The sequence below is a fragment of the Heterocephalus glaber genome, unplaced genomic scaffold (genome assembly GCF_053883595.1).
Source record: "Heterocephalus glaber isolate CG9 unplaced genomic scaffold, H.glaber_assembly_v1.0 deba00000896, whole genome shotgun sequence".
NCBI lineage: Eukaryota > Metazoa > Chordata > Mammalia > Rodentia > Bathyergidae > Heterocephalus > Heterocephalus glaber.
Window position 1 is genome coordinate 422,835 of NW_028258170.1, and position 23,518 is coordinate 446,352.

Consider the following 23,518-nt stretch of genomic DNA (forward strand, 5'->3'; position numbering starts at 1 on the left):
GGCACATTAGAAGAATAAGTAATATGACTAATTATCTATTTAATAAAGTATTTTATGAAAACCATTCATATGAATACAATCTGCATAATGGATTTTCATATGCATAACTTGCAAAACAGATTTTCACCTGTGCTTCACACTGAATACTAGATGAACTCCCTCTGACTATGTTGAAGAAGATAAGAGAGCCAGCCAAATGATAGGAGAAACTGAGCACTGAGTTATCTGCCAAAAACAGCCAACCCAAAAGTAATCTGAGCAACCGTATGAGTATGAAACACTGATAAACTCAGGTGATAACCATGAACATTGTTTTGTGTTGAAAGAGTCTATTCCTGAATGTTTCATCACATTAGGAAAATTGTTTTCTAATATAATTACCCTGTCTGTCATCATCCATGACCTCGTAAGTTATTCTTTCCTATAGCAAATTCATTTTTTTATCTAAGTTCATATTTGTGTCTTTGAAGCTTTAGCCCCCAATGCCAAGCACAATGCCTTCTATTAGAAACTGTACAAAACATTGAACAACACATGTTTCAATAGCATCTGTTTTAGTAAAGTATAATAGTAATGTTGCCATCTGGCTATTAATTATTAAGAAGCATGACCAGATGTTTTTATTTTGCTGTACTTCATTGTGGCCTTTAAAAAAATCATATTTATATTACATAGGATACTGACCTGGCACCATGAAAGAAGGCATGAGATCTTACATTATTTCAGAGAAATAACTTCTACTATATGAGCCATGTGATATGAGAAATAAATGCTTGGTCAAATGCAAATAGTTTAAATATTTCTTAAGCCAAAAGATTTTATTATGTCAAAAGATTTTATTATGTTTATTTAATAACATGATATAAATTCTTTATACCCTATGTCATAAAGAAAATAAAAATAGCACTAATTTAATTAAAATTTAGGAATTTCTTCAATTTAAATATTGTTTTCCAAGTCAAAGATTCTATTGATAGTTTGCAAACAAACTTCAATAGTATAATTTTCTAACTCATACAAATACATTAAAATGAATGTGAGAAAAAAACCATATTTATGAACTTATCAAAGCACTTGAAATGTGTCTGAAAATTGCTCCTAAATTGAAAACATGTTAATTTTGCATGGTACAATTACACCTAATATTGGATGTATAAAATTAAAGTACATGAAAAAAGGAGTAAATGTTATACAAGAAATTAAAGAAAAATTACATTAACTGTGTAGATGTATTCATAACCACTGATCTAGAAGAACATGCATAGGAATGTCAATAATTAATACAACATTTTTCTCTTCTCTAGTAATTGTCATTTTCCAAATTGTCTTAAATATTAGGACAATTACTTTCCTATAACTTCATTTTAATTCAATATTTAACTTTATGTTTAATCCAAAATTGTGAACTCCTGGATTTTTTTTCCTTTTCCGGTCTTATGGTTATATATTAAATTAACAAAAAGCTTATACAACATGAAGTAAAGTTATTAAAAATGTATTATATATTAAATATCACAGTAATGCAAGTCATCTGATGATAATATCCAGAATTCATTGTTATTGCCCTCAATGATTTACAACCACCTTTTGACCAGACAGATACAATTATTATGTATCTTGTGCAGGTGATGATCCTGACTCTTAGAATTTCAGTGAATTAATGTGGGCTATATGCTAGAAAGTTGGCAGATCTTAAGTCAAAATACCTAAATCTTGATTTTAAAGCTATTTCTCAAAACATTGCTGCCTTAATCTCTATTGTAAGAAGGATGATTAATATAAACTTCTCTAAAATCAGAGAATGTATGAATATGGTATGATCCAGGCTCAGGAAGCCAAAGTCTGGATTAATTTGGACAAGAGAGGAAGGGAGCTGGGGGTGATAGGTATATAAAATCCCTTGGAGCCCTGGCATGGGAAGGTAGAGATTTGAGGATAAATAGGCCCCATTAACTAATTTGAAGCTAACTATTCAGAAACACTTTTATATTTCAAGCAAAATAAACTTTCTCCCACTTTTGTAAGGGTTGGGGGTAGGAGTGAGGGCAGTATGGATGTCTGTCTCCTACCACTTTTTCATAACTTGACTGTTCAAAAGGATATTTCTTTAAAATACTACATTTTCAAAATATGTACATTGCTTGCAGATGTTGAAATCACCAAATGTATATTCTTGTTTCAGGCCTAAAAGATATATGACTACAAGCTTTTCTGATCAAATAACCATTTTAATTTTTAGGATCTAACCCACTCCAATGTAAAGAATGATACTTACTGTGACACAGAGTTCCTGAAAAATAAACCTTCTTCCAAGATTATCTGGATAAAAAGTGTTCAACCCCAAGATACTCTGAGAAATAAATTATGAAAAATATATAAGAAGTTGAAAATTTCTCAGACATATTGGTTTTGCTTGATGTAACTTATATATTAGTGCATTCACTTGTTAATGAGATAAATTATATCTCAGTAAAATTTTTTGTCAAGGTCTGCTCAGATAGAAACTTCACCAGGAAGGTTTTCCTGAAAAGATTGGAGGAACAGTGAATATACAGCAAAGAGTGTACATCTTCCTTGCTACCTGGTGACTTCAGGGTGCCTCATTTAATGAGCATTCAGAACACTAGATCATTTGATGATTTTCAGGGCAAAATTTCCTAGGAAGGATTACTTGGCCTGATTCCAAGGACAAAAATTCAAGACTTTGCCTAGTCCATCAGAAGCCACACTTTGAAAGCCAAAATAACTTCATGTTTTCTTGAGATAATTTAAACAGTGGCTGAACTTTATTTTATTGACTTCTTAAGAAGACACACAACTACATTAATTTGCAGAGAATAATGTTTACATTCAATTGAGGAATCAGGAATTATTTGAATTAGAGTGATGGAGAACACATTTCCAAAGACATATTTACTTTATGACAGACTCTAAAGGATGGAACAATACAATTCTCACCAGAAAACATTTTATACTTATAAGTACAACATGATACTAGAAGTAAGGCATATTTATTAGAAAAAAATAGAAAACAGATAATTCATTGACCAAATTAAGAAATGCAAACTTTTTAACCTTTTGTTTATATACTAGTAATTTTCCCCATTATTTTAATTTGTTCCCATAAAGCTTATTTGGAAGTGTACTTTTAGCTCTATAGAATTATTGTATTCCATCACATCCTAATAGTATGACAAAAACACCATAATCTAACATGGCATACATTAGATTAGCCTTTCATTAATCAACTCGTCCATATGTTGCATATTCTATGGGACCTCATCCTTCAATAAGCGAACTATGTATTCACTGGTGATAAATGCACATTCTGAGGCCCCACAGGAATGGGAGAGAACCTTCATTCCAATTGGCCAGTGTCACCTGCTTTACCTGTAGTCTACACATGTGGGTTGTATTTTCCTGTTTTGTGGCACTTGATTTTGTTTTCTATTTTTCAATAGTAAAATGATCAGAAAGACAAAATCAGCATGGAATCAAACTTAAATTTTGTAATGAATTCAATGGACAAAAACTTGCTTTGGTTATATATAATCTAGTCAAGTGTTTTGAAAACTTAAAAATAAATTAAAATACAATAATAAAGCTGAAATATTTCCTTGAATGTTATCTGTCCATGAAGAGGAAACAAATGCAGGATTGGAAAAAGTAGACAGTGAGAATCAAGGAGGATAGATATTGTGAGTCTTGTATTAAACCCCATAATATCAACTGTGATTTATTGAGAAAAGTCACACTCTGAGGAAAAAAGTGTTCTGGAAATTTCAATAGAAAATTTCTCATGGTGAATAAGAGCTGCTTCTGTTAAGTATTATATTGTTCATGGACTTGTAGAAAGTCAGTGCTCTTCATCCACATTGTAATCCTAACAATCTTAACCCTAAACCTAACCATATCCTTAACAACTTTAACCTAACCCTAACCATAACCTTAACAACCCTCACCCTAACCCTAAACCCTTACCCTAACCATAAATGTAAAGTTAAAGTTTAAGCCAAATGAGAGTCTGAGGGTGAATATCTAATCCAATACCTCCATAGGCATGAGACTGCAAGATGGCAACAAGGAAGATTTTTTGACTCAAGACTTTCTATCATTAAAACACATTGCAGCTGAGAGTAGGGCTGCTTAAAATGGCAGAGCGATTTTTGGAACTTCTGTTTCACAGCAGCAACCAAAATCACACAAAGGATTTATAATCCCTTTCAGTGTAAACATTCATGTGGTTTAAATGCAAATTCACCACAGTTTAAATTCCTACTTTTATTTACCACCTTACGCTTTTCTCTTTCTGTCTTTCCCTCACTTTCTATAATATTGTCATGGTAGTTTTTCTTTTCTTTCAACTTTGGTTAAAGAATCAAATATTTGTTTATCTTATTTTCATTCCTGAATGACAATATTTGCATAAATTCAATAGATGCTAAATAGATTTATGCATATGAGTAGCAGTCAACTCAACTGTATTAGCATATCTATCAAAATAAACCTTTATCATTTCTTTTCAGGAAGTAATTTGCTACTTTTCATTTTTGATAAACCACATGTAATTTTTGGAGAACTATAATATTTTCATTGCTATGTATTATTTCCTGAATTTTTCTATGTTTAACTTATTTTTCTTCCTAGCATTTAGTACTAGGAACTGCTCTTCTTAATTTGTATGAGACATGGTACTAAAACATTTCCATTCATTGTGTGCCTGTCACTGTATTTTTCATTTATGTGTTTTGGTTTGGCTCACTACTATTCTTGCAATTACCTATGCAAAGTATGTTTTCCATTTTTATGGCTAAATTGAATATGAATTTCTGAATTCATCTTTAAAATACATATTAATTAACAATTTTTTTCTCTGAAATAGTAAGTTTACGTTGATTTGATTGTGTGTAGAAAATATGACTCATTTTTATTAAGTTTTGCAAACTTATTTAAATCTATGGAGCACTTGTCACCAACTGGTATAAATAACTCATAGCTCAGGAAAGGATTCAAAAGGTGACCTGGTGATCTGTTTTTGATAACAGTAGTAGGCATTGATGATAGATTTCCCTCAATGCAGAAAAATGGAAAAGTAAGTGACACAACATATTAGATCATAAAATGCACTGTAATTGATACTGGATGTGAAAGAACACAGTAGCAAATGGGGTTCAGTAGTTGGAGCAGTAAGAAGCAATGAACAATCATGTGATCAAGATAGAATTCAATGGAAAGGTGTCAACGAAGCAAACAATTGATAGAGGCATCTTACAATATAAAATAATGTAAACTAATGAGACTATTCAATATTCAGTTAAATAAAGTTTCATTCCTCAAGGCTAAGTCTATTTTAGACTCCATTAGAGGAATTTCTGGGTCAAATGGGACCTCTAATCCTACTTTCTTGAGGTATATCCATATTGATTTCCACAGTGCTTGCACCAATTTGCACTCCCAGCAACAATGAAGAAGGGTTCCTTTTTCACACACCATCTCCAGCATTTGTTATTGATTGACTTCTTGATAGCAGCCTTCTTTCTGGGGTGAGGTGGACTCTCAGTGTTGTTTTCATCTGCATCTCTCAAATGGCCAGTGATATTGAACATTTTTATATGTTTATTTGCTGCTTTTACTTCTTTTCTTTCCTTAAATTCTTTCATTGTTACATTTTGGGTATACAATATATTTACATTTATCACTGGGTGCTTGTACCTGTAAATGATATACCTTTGTTCTTATGTTTTCCCTATTCCCCGTGCTCCCTTCATCCCCTCGACCTTTCCCTAATTACAAAGACTTTGTTTGCATTTTTTTCTTTTCTCATAATTTTTCTTTTCCCTTCTTTCCTTTCCCCTTCTTTGTCTAGGAAATGCCTGTTCATTTCAGATGCCCATTTTTGAATTGGGTCTTTAAATTTGGGTGATCTTATTTTTTTTCTTTATATATTCTTGATAGTAGTCCTTTGTCTGTGGAATAGATGATAAGTTTTTATTCCCACGTGTAGGTTGTCTTTTAGCTGTGTTGGTGGTTTCTCTTGCAGTGCAGATTTTAATAAGACAATATCCCAGTTGTTGAGTCTTTGTGCTAATTCCCGTGCTACTGAGGTTTTTTTCAAATCTTTTCCTATGCCAATGACTTCAAGTGTTCTACCTCACTTATCTTCAAGTAAGTCTAGTGTTTCTTCTTTAATATTTAGATGTTTAATCCACTGTGATTTTAATTTAGTGCACAGTGATAGATATGGGTCTAATTTTAATCTTCTGTAGGTTGAAATCCAGTTTTTCCAACACCATTTATTAAAGAGACTATCTCTCCTCCAGTGATGGTGTTTGGTTCCTTTGTCAAAGATGAGGTGTCTAAGTATGTCTGAAGTTGTTTCTATATTTTCTAATCTATTCCACTGATCGTCGGTTCTGTTTCTTTGCCAGTACCATGTTGTTTTTATCACCATGGCTTTGTAGTATATTTTCAAGTTGGGGATTTTGATACCCCCTGCGATGTCTCTGTTTCCTAGAATAGATTTTGCTATTCTAAGTCTCTTCTGGTTCCAAATGAATCTTTGGATTGTTATTTCTAGTTCTGTGAAATATACTCCTGGGATTTCAATTGGGATTGCATTGAATCTATATAGCAGTTTTGGAAGTATGGACATTTTCACTATATTTGTTCTTCCTACCCAGGAACAAGGGATGTTTTTCAATTTTCTTATATCCACTTTCATCTCTTTTTTCAGAGTGCTGTAGTTTTCAATGTAGAATTCTTTTGCTTCCTTCATTAGATTGATTTCTAGATATTTCATTTTTGGGGGTGCTATTGTGAAAGGAAATGTTTCTCTAATTTCTCTCTTAGTGAGTCTGTTATTTGTGTACAAGAAGGCTATTGATTTTTGTGTGTTGAACTTGTATCCAGCTACTCTACTGAATCTATCAATTAAGTGTAGAAGTCTTTTGGTGCAGTATTTTGTGTATTCTTTGTAGAGTATCATATCATCAGCAAATAATGGTGATTTAATTTGTTCCTTTCCTATCTTTATTCCTTTTATTTCTTTCTCCTGTCTAATTGCTGTGGCTAATGTTTCAAGTACTATATTGAGCAGAAGTGGTGATAGTAAACATACTCGTCTTGTTTCTGATTTTAGCATGAAATCATGACACTTTTGCCCAATTGCTACAAGCAGCATCAACAATAGCTTCAAACACAGCTTGGAAAATGCCAATTTGTGGTAGCAATTAATCTGTCACCTTTGACCATGTGAGCTAGATCAAGGTCAAGGACCAGCCCAAAATATGTTTGTAGTAAATAAACCCTTCAGTATAGCAAATTTACCCTTCAGGATAAGTATTCAGGAGGGGTTGTGGAGGGAGGGATAGAGAGATAGAAGGAAAGGAAAAGGTTAGAAGTGAGGATTGAGGACACAGGAATATCATGCAAATTTTGGGAGACTGATGAAGACAAGAGGAAAAGATAGAGTAAAGGAACAGAGACAAGAGCAGAACAAACTAACAGCCACAGGGAAGCTAGAAACTGTCACCTTCCTTCCTGTAAGCATAGTGAGTGTTGAGAGAAGGGAAGAGAGTAAAACAATCCAAATAGGACAGGAAGAGAGAGAGAGAGAGAGAGAGAGAGAGAGAGAGAGAGAGAGAGAGAGAGAGAGAGAGAGAGAGAGAGAGAGAGAGAGAGAGAGAGAGAGGCAAAATAAGATGGGAGAGAGAGAAAAAAAGAACTGAAAAAAGAAAAATACACACATATATAAAAATTCCCTCCCTCAGGGTATGTCTTTGATGTCCTGGTCAAGAACATGGGCAGCAGTGTGCACACCTAAATTGATTAGTCTCAGTAAGCCAGCTGTAGTTCACAGAGCTTCAGGCTGACTTTTGGTTGCTAGGCCCAAGTTGAGGTCCCTGACTCCTTGCAGAATTGAATTCTGCAAGGTTCTTCTGCAGGATGCAGCTGTCCTACCCCCAAGTGAGCCTGAGTTTCTATGGGAGATGCTGATACCACCAATTTACAAACCACAGTGGTCCAGTGTACACTTATGTAATAATTGCATAGATTTTTTTCACTTTCCTATTGGGGTTCAGTTTTCATTGAGGAGACTCAGAGAGGCCTTCTCTGTTGTTCACTTCTGTTCTATCTCCTGGAGCTCAGAAACATGGCCTTTGTGGCCCCTTGGTGCCTCTGAAGGGTGGATTCAGATACAAAGAGCCCCCTCTGGGGAGCTCCAGGGGCTCTGGGGTGCACATGAAGGAGGTTTTGGGTGGGGACACTGGCATCCACCTGAGTGAGGTTCCCTATGTTATTATTTTGGTTGTGTGTTTTGGTTACAATTTACATCAACTAATGTGCTTCTGTCAAGTTCATAAAGTGAGATAATGTGACTGATCAGCCTCAGAGGTGTATCTCAAATACTTGAAAATGTGACAGGGACATGTGATTGACTTACAGATTTATTAAGTGAAGAGTAATTGAATGAATGAGTTATGATTGTTCTTGTACTTGGATTAATTAATATGCTTCAGTTAGTTCCTTTCTGTTTCCCTATTCTCTTTCCTAGCTCTGCCTCAGTTCCTGTATGAATAGTTTACCATCCATTTACTAACCCCACTCTCTTGCCTATACCCAATGCTCAATGGAATTTTTGTGACTTCTATGGAAGCTCCACTTGGGAAAATAATTACACATCAGAACATAGCATCACAAAGTCCATCTCTCAGGAAGGCTGAGAACTTTGAAATTAAGGAGTTGGGAAGGACCTCAGCCACCCTCTTTAATAAAAATTTTAATAAGAGCCTCAGTTGTCTCTTCTATAACACTTCTCAGGATCTGCTTTCACCCTCAATGAGGGTGGTATCAATTGCCATTCATTCTTAAAGTCATATAGAGTAAAAATCCTGTCCTCTCAAACAGCTCATAACCTGGAAATAGCTCTCTGGCCTTCTACCACCATTTCTGTGCACAACTGGCCACAAAGAAATTCTATGACCTACCTCATGTGGAAATATATCATCCAACCCCAACTCTAGAAGGTTCTTGATGCATACTCAAGGGAAGGAACTGCTGTACAAAGGAGCCAGGGAGAAGAAAGAGAAGAAGAAGGTCTCTGAGGTCCTCCATCCTCACAGAAAATTATTATGCCATCATTCACCATTTTCTAATTCCAATTCTATAGGGCAGTCCATTCTTAATTTAACTTTTAGATAAAAATTACTGTTTCCTCATTTCTTTGGGTCTCCATTTCAGCAGTTAGATATGCCATGTAAATTTTTTTATATTGCTGTAAAATTATTAATACAGTATAATGAGATTTGTTTTAGTATATGGATGTATTCATATTATATATTCTCATCAAATTACAAAATTTACCTCTGCCATTCCTAGATTCACTTCCTCAATTCAGCAAATTGTTTTCTTGCTTCCTGTCATCTCTTATACATTTATTTTTAAATTCTAAATATAAGAGGAAACATGATATACAGTGTTCTTAGAATGGCTTACTATGTTAATAGTATGGTCTACTGTACCATCCATTTGATGTTTTCTTATAATTGGATCAAATGGCATTTCCCTTTTTAGTTATTTTTTAAGTGCATACTGATTTCCATACTGATTGTATTAGTTTTTCTTCCCACCAAAAGAGAGGGCACATTTCCCTCTCATTCTTATTGACCTTCCTTTTTTACTTAACATAGTTAGGCATTCTGATTGGTATGAGATGAAATCTCATTGCTCTAATTAGCATATTCATAATTGTTAGAGTTGTTAAATATTGTTTCATAGACATATTGGATATTTTTCATTCTCTTTTTAAAAATTATCTGCTCAATTAATTTACCTTTTTATTGTTTCAGATTTTTCCTTTTACTGGCATTGATTTTTTTGATGACATAATTATCCTCTATCAGAAGAGTAGCTAGTTATAATTTCCTTCCATTCTGTGTGTTGCTTCTTCAGTTGGGTTTTTAATTTGATATAGTCCCTTTTGTGGATTCATTATACTTTTTCCTGATGCTATTGGGTGTTATTTAAACATTCTGTTTCTGTGCCTACAACTTCTAGGGTTTCCTGTAAGTTTTCTTTCAGCAGTTTTCGTTTCCAGGTTTACATCTAGTGTCTGATCATATTTATTTTGGTACAGGATGAAAGATAGAGATCCTGTCTCTACCTTGTGTGTATGTATATCCAGGTTTCCACTGGATTTTATTAAAGAGGCTGTCAGTTTTCCAGAACAAATTTTTGCTCCCTTTGTCAAAAAACAGATGACTTTCCATGCATGTGGTTGTTTGTGTGTTTTCTGTCTTATTCTACTGGTGTTCATATTTTTTGTTGTGTCAGTATTACATATGTGTGTGTGTTTTCCACCAGGGTATTGCATTTTAATTTAAAATTGAGTAGTGACACACCTTTAGATTTATTCTTTTGGGTCAGGAATATTTCAGAATTCCTTTGTCTTCTGAGTTTCCACATGATTTTCGGGGTTGTTTTTTCTAGAATGGTGAACAATGGTAGCATTTTAGTGAAAATTATGTTCAATCTACTGATGACTTTGGTGATATGGTGCTTTTAACAATGTAAATTATACCAATCCATGAACAATTGGGTTCTATTCACTTTCAATATCATTTCAATTTTTTAAAAGTTTTCCCTAATTTTCATTTTATATTTATATTAAATATGAATATTTCATATTTATATTCATATTTATGTTTTATATATTTCATTTTTATATTTATATATTAAATTTATATTATGTTTATATTTATATTATATTATTGTAGTACATAAAGATTAGTTTAATCTCAGGTAGCTCATACATGTACATGGCATTTCATAACTGTTTTATGTAAGCTCCTCCCCAACCCATCCCTGCCTCACATCAACCTCTTCTCTGACATATATATATTTCTTTCCATCCATTGGACTTGTTTGATTACCGCTTGTTATGCTAGGAACTTTAGTTAAATCATTAGTTTATTTATATATAAATCCCTTTTTCTCTAACATTGACATAGCTCTACATTTTCTTCAGGACTATTTTCACTGTCCTTCAGATTCTGATATATTGCATTTACATTATCATTTATTAATATGAATTACTGAATTTCTTTTTCTATACCTTCAGGGCCCCATTAGCTATTCAATAGTGTAATTTTCAATCCCTGTCCCCATCTTTTCTCTGTGGTTTCTTTGATGTTGCTTTATAAATTCATCATATTGTGATAGTATCAGACAACTGAGACTTTTAAAAATATTTTAAGGTCAATAACACTTACTTTATGGGCTTAAAATATTGTCTATTTTGAAGAAAATTCCATGAAGTTCTACAAAGAATGTGGACTATTCTCTTTTTAAATGAAAATCTCTGTAGTATTCTGTTTGGTCTATTTTAATTATAACACAGTCTAACTCTAATTTTTCTTTGCTGTATTAATTCTAGTTGACCATGTATTTGTGAGTATAGGATACTGAAGATACCCACAATTATTGTGTTGAATTCTATGTGACCTAGTATATCATGAAGGGTTTTGTGAAACTGGGTACATCAATGTTGGGTATATGTATATTTACAGTGGTTGTCTCTTGGTAAAATGCTCCCTTTGGCAATAGGCAGTGGCCTTCTTTATCTCTACTGAATAATTTCTGCTTGAAGTCTACTTTGATGGATCTAAGCATGCTCCTCCAACTTATTTTACTGTTCAAACTGACTGAAGTTTCTTTAACTTTCAATCAGTGTCTTTTGGAGCAACATGTGATTCTTTCAGGCTCCATCTGGGTGTTGTGTTTTGATCTAATCCATAATTTTATGTCACTCACTGAAGGCTTAAGACAATTTCATTGAATATTATTAAATGTTTTGTATTAATTTATTTCATTTTATTCTTTTTCTAGTGTTTTTTTGTATTTGGTACTTCTTTTTTTCCCCCCTATTCCCACAATTAGATGCATTTTTTCAGATTGGTCTCATGATTGTGACTGCCTTATCTATTTTCAAAATTTTCTTAACAATTTTTGAACATTCTTTATTCAGTCAGTCAATTTCTTAAGACTTCTCTTTGAGAGTCTTTATTTTTCCTTCAATTTAACTAGGTATAGTACTGTAAGTTTCAAATTCTTTTCTTCAGGGCTTGAAGTACACCAGTTGAAGCCCTCTGGATCTTAGATTTTCAGGGGAAAACTTTATTTTTGCCTCTGGAAAATAATTCTAATCAATTTAGCATTTCTTTGTATCTGTGTTCAATCTTCTATGTCTAATTTTTTTTTTTTGAAATATGACATGATATGCTATGTGGAGTTTCTTTTTGGTCATGTTGATTTGCCTCTGTTTCCTAGTAGAAGTTTCTCCTACAATTCCATTGAGTAGGTTTTCTATGCCATTGGCCTGTTCTCTGTCATCCTACTTGAATCTTCATTTTATTCTTTGAGATTTTAAAATGTTTCTTAAAGAATTTTCTCATTACTTCTCTTTATTCTCTTACTAGGCCATTGTTGCAGCATATCCACTTTGTCATCTAATTCTGATATTCTTTCTTGTTATTCATCTTATTGTTGATGAGACATTCATTTGAATTACTCATTTGACTAGTTAAGGATTGACTTCAAGGATTTCTTACTTCTTTTCCCAGAATTTCTATTTTTAGTAAGGCAGTCTATCATATATTGTACCATAATTTCCTCCTTGATTCACTCAGTTCTCTATTGTATCTTTCATGATCTCATTAAATATTTAAGGGTTTTATTATTTCAGCTTTTTATTTGCATCATCTTTGTTCTTATTAATCATTTTCACTATCATTTTTTAAAAATTTCTTCCTCTGCAATATCAATGGGATCAATTTTTGTGAGTGAATTATAAATTATGGAAATATACTGTTTCCTTGTTTTCTGATAAGTATTTGAATGTGTGCATGTTTGTGTCAGTGTGTGTGTGTGTGTGTGTGTGTGTTTGTGTGTGCATATCCTGAAATTTGAAGATCACTGAGAAGGGAGAGTGGAAAACCTATTGTGTGGATATCTTTTGAATAAGTGGCTTTGTGGTTTTGATATGTCTTAGGCTGTGGTGTCTCAGCATGAGGTTGATATGTTACCAATTTTTTTGATATAGTAGCCACCAATATGTTCAATATGTCATGAACAAAACATATATCAATGTGAAATTTTAAACTTCTTTGAAAAATTCACTACCCTGGAATTGAAAGGGAGAGAAACATTGTGGGAAAGAAGGAAAATAGGACTTAATGAGAATATTTATGTATAAGAACAAGGGAGGGACACCCTACAGAGGTCCGCAGGCATGTGGAACACAGCAAATCAGCCCGCTACAGACAGGCAGGTCTGTACACACCCTACCAAGGTCCCAAGTCATGCGGAAGATGCTGAATCACCCCGATGCAGACAGGCAGCCACCTAGTTCCACACTGCAAAGATGCAGAGGACACCAGACCACCAGACAAAGGTACTGAGTCCCGCTGCTTCCAGCCCAGAGGTAGGGACTTCTGAGCCGCCATCCCACTGCTCCTGGTCCAGAAGAAAGGGCTCCCCAGTCACCATCCCTCCAGCTGTTCCCAGCCCAGAGGAAACGGCTTTTGGGTCACCATCCCTACCACTGCTCCCAGCCCCTGTCCCACCTCTCCCAGCTCAGAAGAGGTAATCCATGCAGGTGCTAACAGCTGCCACCCTGCCCCATTTGAAATGAGAAAACATGTAAAAAAGTCTCAAAACCAGACTTCCAGATCACCTACAGCAACCCCAAAGGGGCATGAGATGGAACACTCTGATACTCAACCACCTGGACCCACTGAACTGGGTACAAAAGGGGATCTGGAAAAAATGAAATCAGAAATAATTTCTCAGATAACAGGAGAAATTGTGCCCCTAATGCAAGACATGATTAATAAATCTAGAGAGGAGCTCAGGAACATGATGGAATCCCAACATAAGAAACAAATGGAATCCATAAAACAGATGCAAATAGATATCCAGGACATGAAAAACTCCTTTGAAAGTCTACACAGCAGAATGAGCCAATGTGAGGACAGAATTTCAGATAGAGAAGATAAGATTGGAATTAGTGACTGGGAAAAGAAAAATTGCTTCAAAATTATAAGGGAACATGAGAAATCAATCCAGCAGCTGCTAGATGATGCAAAGAAGAATAACATAAGACTGATTGGGCTCAATGAAGAAACAGGAGAGAGTGGAGATGACATAAAAAATCTCTTCACAGAAATAATGGAAGAAAACATCCCAAGCAGGGGAAAAGAGCTTGGCATACAGATAAGTGAGGCATATAGGACTCCAGCAAGCCTTGATCAAAAAAAATCTACACATAGGCATATAATTGTTAAGATTCCAGAAACACAACAGAAGAACAAAGTTCTACAAGCAGGAGAGAAAAGAAACAAATCACATACAAAGGAAAGCCCATCAGAATCACAGCAGACTTCTCAACACAAACCATCAAGGCAAGAAGAGCTTGGAGTGACATATTCCAAGCCCTAAAAGAAAACAGTCTCCAACCCAGATTGATGTACCCTGCAAAACATCTTTCAAAATGAATGGAGAAATAAGATACTTTCATGACAAAGACCATCTTAGGAACTTCGTGAATACCAAACCAGCACTCCAAAGGATTTTACACAATATCCTAGGAACAGACATTGAGGATCACAACCCCAGGAACCAAAGCAAAATGAACCCATCTGGCATGACAAGAAATTAAATGTAAAGGGGGAGAACCCAACAAAAAGAAAAAGTCATGGCAATGACAAGTCAATACGTTTCAGTTATAACCATGAATGTTAAAGTCTCAATTCACCAATCAGAAGAAATAGACTGGAAGAATGGGTCAAGAAGCAAAATCCAACAATATGCTGCATACAAATAACACACTTAATTCAAAAGGAAACTCAAGAACTGAAAGTTAAAGGGTAGAAAACAATACTCCATGCAACAGGAACAAGAAAAAAAGCAGGAGCAGCTATCCTCTTCACAGATCAATTAGATTTCAAACCAACACTGATTAAGAGAGAAGAAGAAGGACACTACATCCTTGTAAAGGGAACAATCCAACAGGAAGAGATGACAATCATAAATATCTATGCACCAAACACTAGTGCACCCAACTATATAAAACAAATACTAATGGACATGAAAAGACATATATGTACTAATATAATTGTAGTGGGGGACCTCAACACCTCACAGTCCCCGATAGATCAACTAGACAAAAAATAAGTAGTGAAATACTGGAACTCAATCGAACTCTTGAACAAATGAACTTAAAAGATGTTTACAGAGTCTTCCACCCTGAAAAATCAGAATACACATTCTTCTCAGGTGCACATGGGTCATTCTCCAAAATAGACCACATACTCACACATAGAACATGTTTAAGTAAGTGCAAAGGAATTGAAGTTGTCCCCTGTATTTTATCAGGCCATAGTGCAGTGAAATTGGAGATCCATAGCAAAAGAAACTAGAAAAATTTCATAAACACATGGAAATTGAACAACACACTTCTGAATAACCAATGGGTCACAGAGGAAATTAAAGAAGAAATCAGACAATTCCTTCAATTAAATGACAATGACAATGCAACAAATTGGAATCTATGGAACACAATGAAAGCAGTCTTACGAGGGAAATACATAGCAGTGAATATGCATATTAGGAAAAGAGAACAAGCCCAATTAAACTACCTGATGCTGAACCTCAAGCTTCTAGAAAAAGAAGAGCAGTACAATCCAAAAGCTCATACAAGGGAGGAAATTATAAAGATCAGAGGAGAAATCAATGCAATGGAGACTAAGAGAATGATACAAAAAATCAATGATGCCAAGAGTTGGTTCTTCGAAAGAATCAACAAAATTGACAAACCCTTAGCCAACCTTGTCAGAAAAAGGAAAGAAAAAGCCCAAATCCATGCAATTAGGAATGAAAAGGGTGAAATTACAACAGACCCAGCAGAAATCCACAGAATCATCAATACCTACTTCCAAAACCTATACTCCAATAAGATGGACAACACAGAAGAAATGGACAGATTCCTAGATACATATGAATTACCAATGTTGAACGAAGAAGACCTACAAATTCTGAACAACCCAATATCAACCAATGAAATTGAAAATGTAATTAAAAACTTATCAACTAAAAAAAGCCCCGGCCCTGATGTCTTCACTGCTGAATTCTACAAGACATTTATAGAGGAACTGCTGCCACTACTGTTTAAACACTTCAATGAAATTGAAAGGGAAGCAATACTCCCACATTCATACCTGGAAGCAAGCATCACCTTGATCCCCAAAGAAGAGAAAGACCCAAATAAAAAAGAGAACCATAGGCCAATCTCCCTAATGAACATAGATGCAAAAATCCTTAATAAGATAATGGCAAACAGAATGCAGAAGATCATCAAGAAGATCATACACCCTGATCAAGTGGGATTCATCCCAGGGATGCAGGGATGGTTCACAATACGCAAATCAATCAATGTAACACACTATATCAATAGAGCCAAGGACAAAAACCATATGATTATCTCCATAGATGCAGAAAAAGCATTTGACACAATCCAACATGCATTTATGATAAAAAGCCTCCAAAAAATTGGAATAGATGGTCTGTACCTCAAACTGATAGAAGCCATCTATGAAAAACCAACAGCCAATATCATATTAAATGGTCAAAAACTGAAATCCTTCACACTAAAATCAGGAAAAAGACAAGGATGTCCACTATCACCACTCTTGTTCAGTATAGTTCTGGAAACATTAGCCATAGCAATTAGACAAGAGAAAGAAATAAAAAGAATATAGATAGGTAATGAAGAAGTCAAAGTGTCATTATTTGCAGATGACATGATACTCTATATAGAAGACCCCAAGAACTCCACCAAAAGTCTTCTAGACTTAATAACCAAATTCAGTCAAGTAGCTGGTTACAAGGTCAACACACAAAAATCAAGAGCTTTCCTCTACACCAATGACAGACTCACTGAGAGAGAAATAGGGCAAATAATTCCTTTCAAAATAGCATCCAAACAACTGAAATACCTAGGAATCATCCTAATGAAGGAAATCAAAGACCTCTTCTCTGAAAACTATGGCACTCTGAAAAGAGAGATTGAAGATGATATCAGCAAATGGACAGACATCCCCTGCTCCTGGGTAGGAAGGATTAATATAGTGAAAATGGCCATACTTCCAAAACTGCTATATAGATTTCATGCAATTCCAATTGCGATCCCAGCAGCATACTTCATGGACCTTGAGAAAACAATCCAAAAATTCATTTGGAACCAGAAGAGACCCAGAATTGCAAAAGCAATTCTAGGTAACAGAGACATGGCAGGGGGCATCACAATCCCCAACCTGCATCTATACTACAAAGCTACTGTGATAAAAATAGCATGGTACTGGCAAAGAAACAGACTTGAGGACCAGTGGAACAGATTAGAAGATGCAGAAACTATGCCAGACAAACTCAGCCATCTCATCTTTGATAAAGGAGCCAAACACCCTCACTGGAGGAAAGATAGCCTCTTTAATAAATGGTGCTGGAAAAATTGGGCTTCAACTTGCCAAAGATTAAAACTAGACCTGTATCTCTCACCATGCACTAAACTAAGATCAAAATGGATTAAAGATCTAAATATTAAAATAGAAACTCTGGACCAATTGGAACAGAGGTTAGGTAGAACCCTTGAAGACATCGGTGTAGGAAAAGATTTTATGAACAAAACCTTAGTTGCCCGCGAACTAGCACAAACAATCAACAAATGGGACCTCTTCTTATTAAAAGGCTTCTGCACAGCAAGAGAAACCACCAGCAGTGTGAAGAAACAACCCACAATGTGGGAAAAAATCTTCACCTGCTCTTCCTCAGACAAAGGTCTACTATCTCAAATCTATAAAGAACTTAAAAAGATCACACCTTCCAAATTTAAAGACCCAATCCAAAAATGGGCATCTGAAATGAACAGACATTTCTCAGACAAAGAAGTAGAAATAGCACATAAATATATGAAAAAATGTTCAACCTCACTGGTCATTGGAGAGATGCAAATGAAAACAACGCTGAGATTTCAGTTCACTCCAGAAAGAATGGCTGCTATCATGAAATCAAGCAATGACAAATGCTGGTGGGGCTGTGGGGAAAGAGGAACCCTGCTCCACTGCTGGTGGGAGTGTAGACTGGTGCAACCACTGTGGAAATCAGTATGGAGATACCTCAAAGAACTAGGACTGGAAGTCCCATTTGACCCCGCCATTCCACTGCTGGGGATCTTCCTCAAAGAATTAAAAGAATCATACCACAGTGGTATATGTGCTCCCCTATTCATAGAAGAACAGTTTGTAATAGCTAAAACTTGGAAACAGCCCAAATGCCCATCAACTGGAGACTGGATCAAGAAAATTTGTTTTATTATAAAATGGAGTACTACTCAGCCATAAAAAGTGAGAAATTAGATACATTTATAGCTAACTGGGTGCACACTGAGGCGATACTCTTAAGTGAAATAAATAGGACACACATGAATAAATACCAAATAGTTTCTCTGGTGTGAGAAACTGAAAGTGTAAAGAAGGACTAAATGTATAATAGGTCATGTGAAATAGGAAGAAAAGGGGCAAAGGGGAAGGAAGTGGGAGAGCCAGGGGAAAGGATAGAAGGTAATGGGGTTAATATGAGAAAATGGAAAAATAGGAACAAAATCTTTGTAAATAGGGAGGAATGGAGGGGTTGAAGGGAGGGCTGGGCAAGGGTGAAAAATAAGAACCAAGAGACTATGTAAAGGTGCAAATTTCCAATGATGAATGTCATTATATTGTATACCTAAAATGTACCAATGTATAGAATGAATAATCGATAATGTAAAATAGGAAGAAAAGGTCCAAAGGGGTAGGGGTAGTGGGAGGGGCAGGGAAAAGGAAAGAAGGGAAAGGAAAAATGATAAGAAATGGACAAAATGGAAATAAAGTCTTTGTAAATAGGGAAGGGTGGAGGGCGTGAAGGGTGGGCTAGGAATGGGGAAAAAATAAGAACCAAGATGCATTATATAAAGGTACAGTTCCCAATGAGAAATGTAATTGTGTTGTATACCTACAATGTACCAATAAAAGAATTTAATTAAAAAAAATAGAACAAAGGAGGGAGGGGATATTTGAGAGAGTATGAGTGTAGAATGAAGAAAAAAGAGAAGAGAACGGAGTATAAATGGAAAATGACAAAAAATATAAGGAGGTTGTCAATTTATAAACTAGCAGATGGTGTATCTGACAAATGTTGTGTAGGGGCCTATAGGCAGAGAAGGGAATCATTAGGTTTTCTGGCTAATACATACTAGAAAGAGTGAAAGCTTTATGGGAAGGCACAATTAAGAAGACAAAATATGATGGAGTTGAAAGGGAAAGGGGACTACATAACTCTTATGTAGCATACTCATAAGTATACATATATGTGTATATACTATACTTATAGTATACATATACAGTATACATATGCTTGTTTATACTATACATATAGTATACATACATAGTATACATATATAAATCTTATAGAGTATATATACAGCATACATATACAGTATATATGTACATATATTGTATATATATATATGTATATATAGTATACATATATATATACACATATAGTATATACATATAGTTTATCTATATATATTTTTCTCAGTCCAGGGTCAATATATTACTGCCCTATATACTTAATCACTAACTAGACCTTGTATGTAAAGTTGCTCCTCACCAACCTATAAATTCCAGAGATAAGGCCCTGATAAGGACAAACTGGCCCACCTAGGAATGTGCATGTGGACAGTGGAATCTCAGGATAGCACTCAGGGCATTGGATCCACCTATGCCAGTCCAGAGAACCAATTAGGTTGTGACAAGTTCCAGGTATGGACCTGGGAGAGAAAAACATTTTGATTAAAAAAGCTGAAAACAAAGCTTCACAGTTACTATCCTTTCTGAAGAACCCTACCTACATCTCAAAGGGTAGCTTTCTGTGCTCTCCTTTCTTTCCTATTTCCTTGGAATTAAAATAACTTGTTTTTCCTTTTAACCTCTATTCCCTTACCCCTTTTTGGCTTAGTTTAAGATTCCAATGAACGACTCAGACCACAAAGCTGCGGTGCGCATCCCCAGACACAACAGTTAGGAAACCAGATAAAACAACCCTGTTATGAGAGAAAATGACCAAACAAAATAACACCCTATAGCTACAAAAGCAATATTTTTAATTATAATGTAATTACACACACACACACACACACACACACACACACACACACACAGGTTATTCCTCTTTTGGAGCTACTCCCGAAACTTCAATATCCTCTGTGTTGAGAATGAGGGTGACAGTAAAAGAGAGTAGTTGCATAATCTGTGTGCAGGTCCTGTAATCAATAGATTATAATAAGTTTGTATAATAACATAATATGTATGTTTTCCACTTCACGCAATAAAGAAACTAAATCAAATTTAATTTATTCAAAATTAAAGTACTTTTAAACTTAAATATTGTCTACAAAATCATATATTGTACTAATGGGTTTGCCAAGAAAAATTGACAATTTATTTTCTAAATCATGAAAATACAAATAAATGAGTATAAGATAAAACTATGCCTTATAAAAATACTTGGAGTGTGGAAATAGTGCATAAGTCTATGACATTATTAAGTTATTTAGGTGATGAGAGAAGAGCCCTTACAATATATCAAACAATAAATATTTATTAAATTCTTAACACTAATCACAAAGAAACCAGGAATATCTATATTTACTTTTAGAAAAGACAGATATTGAAGGTATATAAAATATGATTTTAAGTAATATTGATGTAATAATAGAAATAATTTTGTTATTGATTTGAAAATAATTTACACTTTTCAATTATTCAAACATTGATAAAAATTCTTAACAGAAGTGTTTTTCTTGGGATACCTAAAATAATGAAAATATTTTTTACACAAAATAACTTCCATTTCAAAAAGAAGATACTTTTATAATCACATGTTTGGAGTGAAGCAATCCATGTAATAATTTTTATAGAAGCTTCAATAAAATATCTTACCTCAGAAATGGAACTGTACATTATCAAGTAAATGTAAGATGCCAAAGAAAAATGTTAAACTGACATTGCAAATGCAGAGATAAAATATTTTTTAAAATAAGGAGATTTTTATCTCTCTACTTGATCTGAGTTTAGGACTGCCAGATATTGTTAATCCATTGTCAATTCTTTCTTTTGCAATTGGTTTAGTTTAAAAGTACAAAATACGAGGCAAATGTGATAGTTATTAATTTACTTTGAAAGAAGTCTATAAATCTGTAGACATCAGGAGAAAGGCAAAAAAGCCAGTGTCTAAAGCTCTTTGTCATGTCACAGAAAGGTTTGGTCTTGATGTGACTCACAAGAACACACATAAGAGTTGTTACTGCTCACTGATTTTCAAATTGATAAATTCAGTACATTTCAGGTTGAAAGCACAATACAATGAAAGTAGTCATTTTTCTCATAAGCTGAGTACATAGTAATCTTACATGTATTAATTTTACAGTTTATTAGATAGTAAACTATACAAAATTACAAATTTTTTCTTTGTGCATAAAAGTTTTCCTTAATAGCACAGATTTTGTTTTACATCTGAGATATAATACTTAATTGATGATTCCAAATTATAATATGGAATTCTAAGTACCTGTGTCTCCCAGTGTTCAAGGTCATCTTTGTTAAGTAAAGACCAATGGAAAGGAGGAAAAAAGTTCTAAGTTTTTTAGAATGAGATCAAAGAATTTCTTAGAAGAAAAAAAAGACAAGCAGAAAAGTGAATATGCCTACCATCACTGTTATTTTAATTGTCTAGAACCCTTTCACTTATGCAAGACTCTAACAGCAGCATGTTTAACATCTTTATTTCTGAAACTGTAAATGAGAGGCTTCACCATGGGGAATCACAAATGTGTAAAACACAGAAGCCACCTGATCCCTTCCCAAGGAGTAGGATGTCTTTAATTTTTTTTTTTGAACCTGGGATCGAACTTGGGTCCTTGTGCTTAAGGGGCAGGTGGCAGAAGCACTGAGGTAAATCCCCAGCCCCTTTGGTTTTAATAAGTAAAGATCATAGTGCTGTAGAAGATGGTGATGCCCAGGAGATGGAGCCACAGGTGGAGAAGGCTTTTGTCTTTCCAGCATTCAAATTAATTTTCAGGATAGTGGAGAGAATGGACACATAGTATCCAGATATGGTGATGAGGGACAGCACTAAATTGGATCCAGTGCAAATGAATATAATGATTTCAACCTCAGAAGTGTCACTGCAGGACAGGACTAAATTGGGAATGTCACAGAAAAAGAGCTGGATGACTTTGGAGTTGCAGAAGTGCAGTCTGCTCATGGAAACTACAACCACAATGGAATCCACAAAGCCAGTAACATAGGAACCAGTAAGCAGGGCATGGCCCGGTCCTGTGGACATAATGACTGGATAGTGCATGGGGCTGCAGTTGGCTACATAGTGATCATAGGCCATCAAGCAGAGCAACAAACATTCAACAGCACCAAAGACTATAAAAAAGTACATCTGGGTGAAGCAGCCTAGGATGGAGATGCTCTTGGTGGAACTCATTAAGTTATGTAAGGTTTTAGGGGTGAAGAGATTTGAGCAGATGAATTTGAGAAATGACAAGTGAGTGAGAAAAAAGTACATGGGGGTGTGAAGCTGGGGATCCAGGCAAACGATCAGTATCATCCCAGCACTGTGATCAGGTAAATCAAGAGAAAGAGCACAGAGAGAACCAGCTCTGTCTCTGCAGAGTCCATCAGCCCCATGAGGATGAAGCCAGGCACACTGGTCGAGTTCCATCTAGCCATGGTGTCCTCTGCACTTATCTGTTGAATAATAAATTTTAAAATTTAAGCAGTTTTAAACTATTTACAAACTAACAAACAGCTAAAAAAATAGTTCAGCAGTAACCACTTAAGGATTAGGTAATATATTGAAGTAGAATTAACTAATAGGAAAGTGATACATCTTAATGTTGAAGACAATTTAGAAAATGATGGTTACATATAAAAGAGAAATAAATATCTGTGTTGCCTGTTTTGTGCATGTTTTTCCAAATTGGTGGTTATTAATATATGTCTATATGTATTTAATGCAATTCCTGTCATTTTTGTATAGTCCTTGCCACTTACTTTATTCATCTTAAAGTTTACTATCTAATAAACTATGTAAAATTAAAACATGTAAGATTACCATGTACTCAACATATGAGAAAAATGACTACGCTCATTGTATAGTTCTTTGAACTTGAAAGGTACTGAAGTTACCAATTTGAAAATGAGTGAGCAATAACAGCTGTTACATGTGTTATTATGAGCCATGAAAGGACCAAACCTTTCTGTGACATGACAATGAGCTTCAACCACTGGCTTTTTTGCCTTTATCCTGATTTCCTCAGGGTTATATTGTTCTTTCAAAATAAATTAATGATTAT

At 34.7% G+C, this 23,518-nt stretch overlaps 1 protein-coding gene across 1 annotated transcript; it reads right to left on the reverse strand.

Moving 5' to 3' along the window:
- Window positions 1–22,140: 22,140 nt before the first annotated feature.
- Window positions 22,141–22,884, reverse strand: LOC101726547 (olfactory receptor 8H1-like). Its single transcript, XM_004874070.1, has one exon. The coding sequence runs from the start codon at window positions 22,882–22,884 to the stop codon at window positions 22,141–22,143; it is 744 nt and encodes a 247-aa protein (XP_004874127.1).
- Window positions 22,885–23,518: the final 634 nt, after the last annotated feature.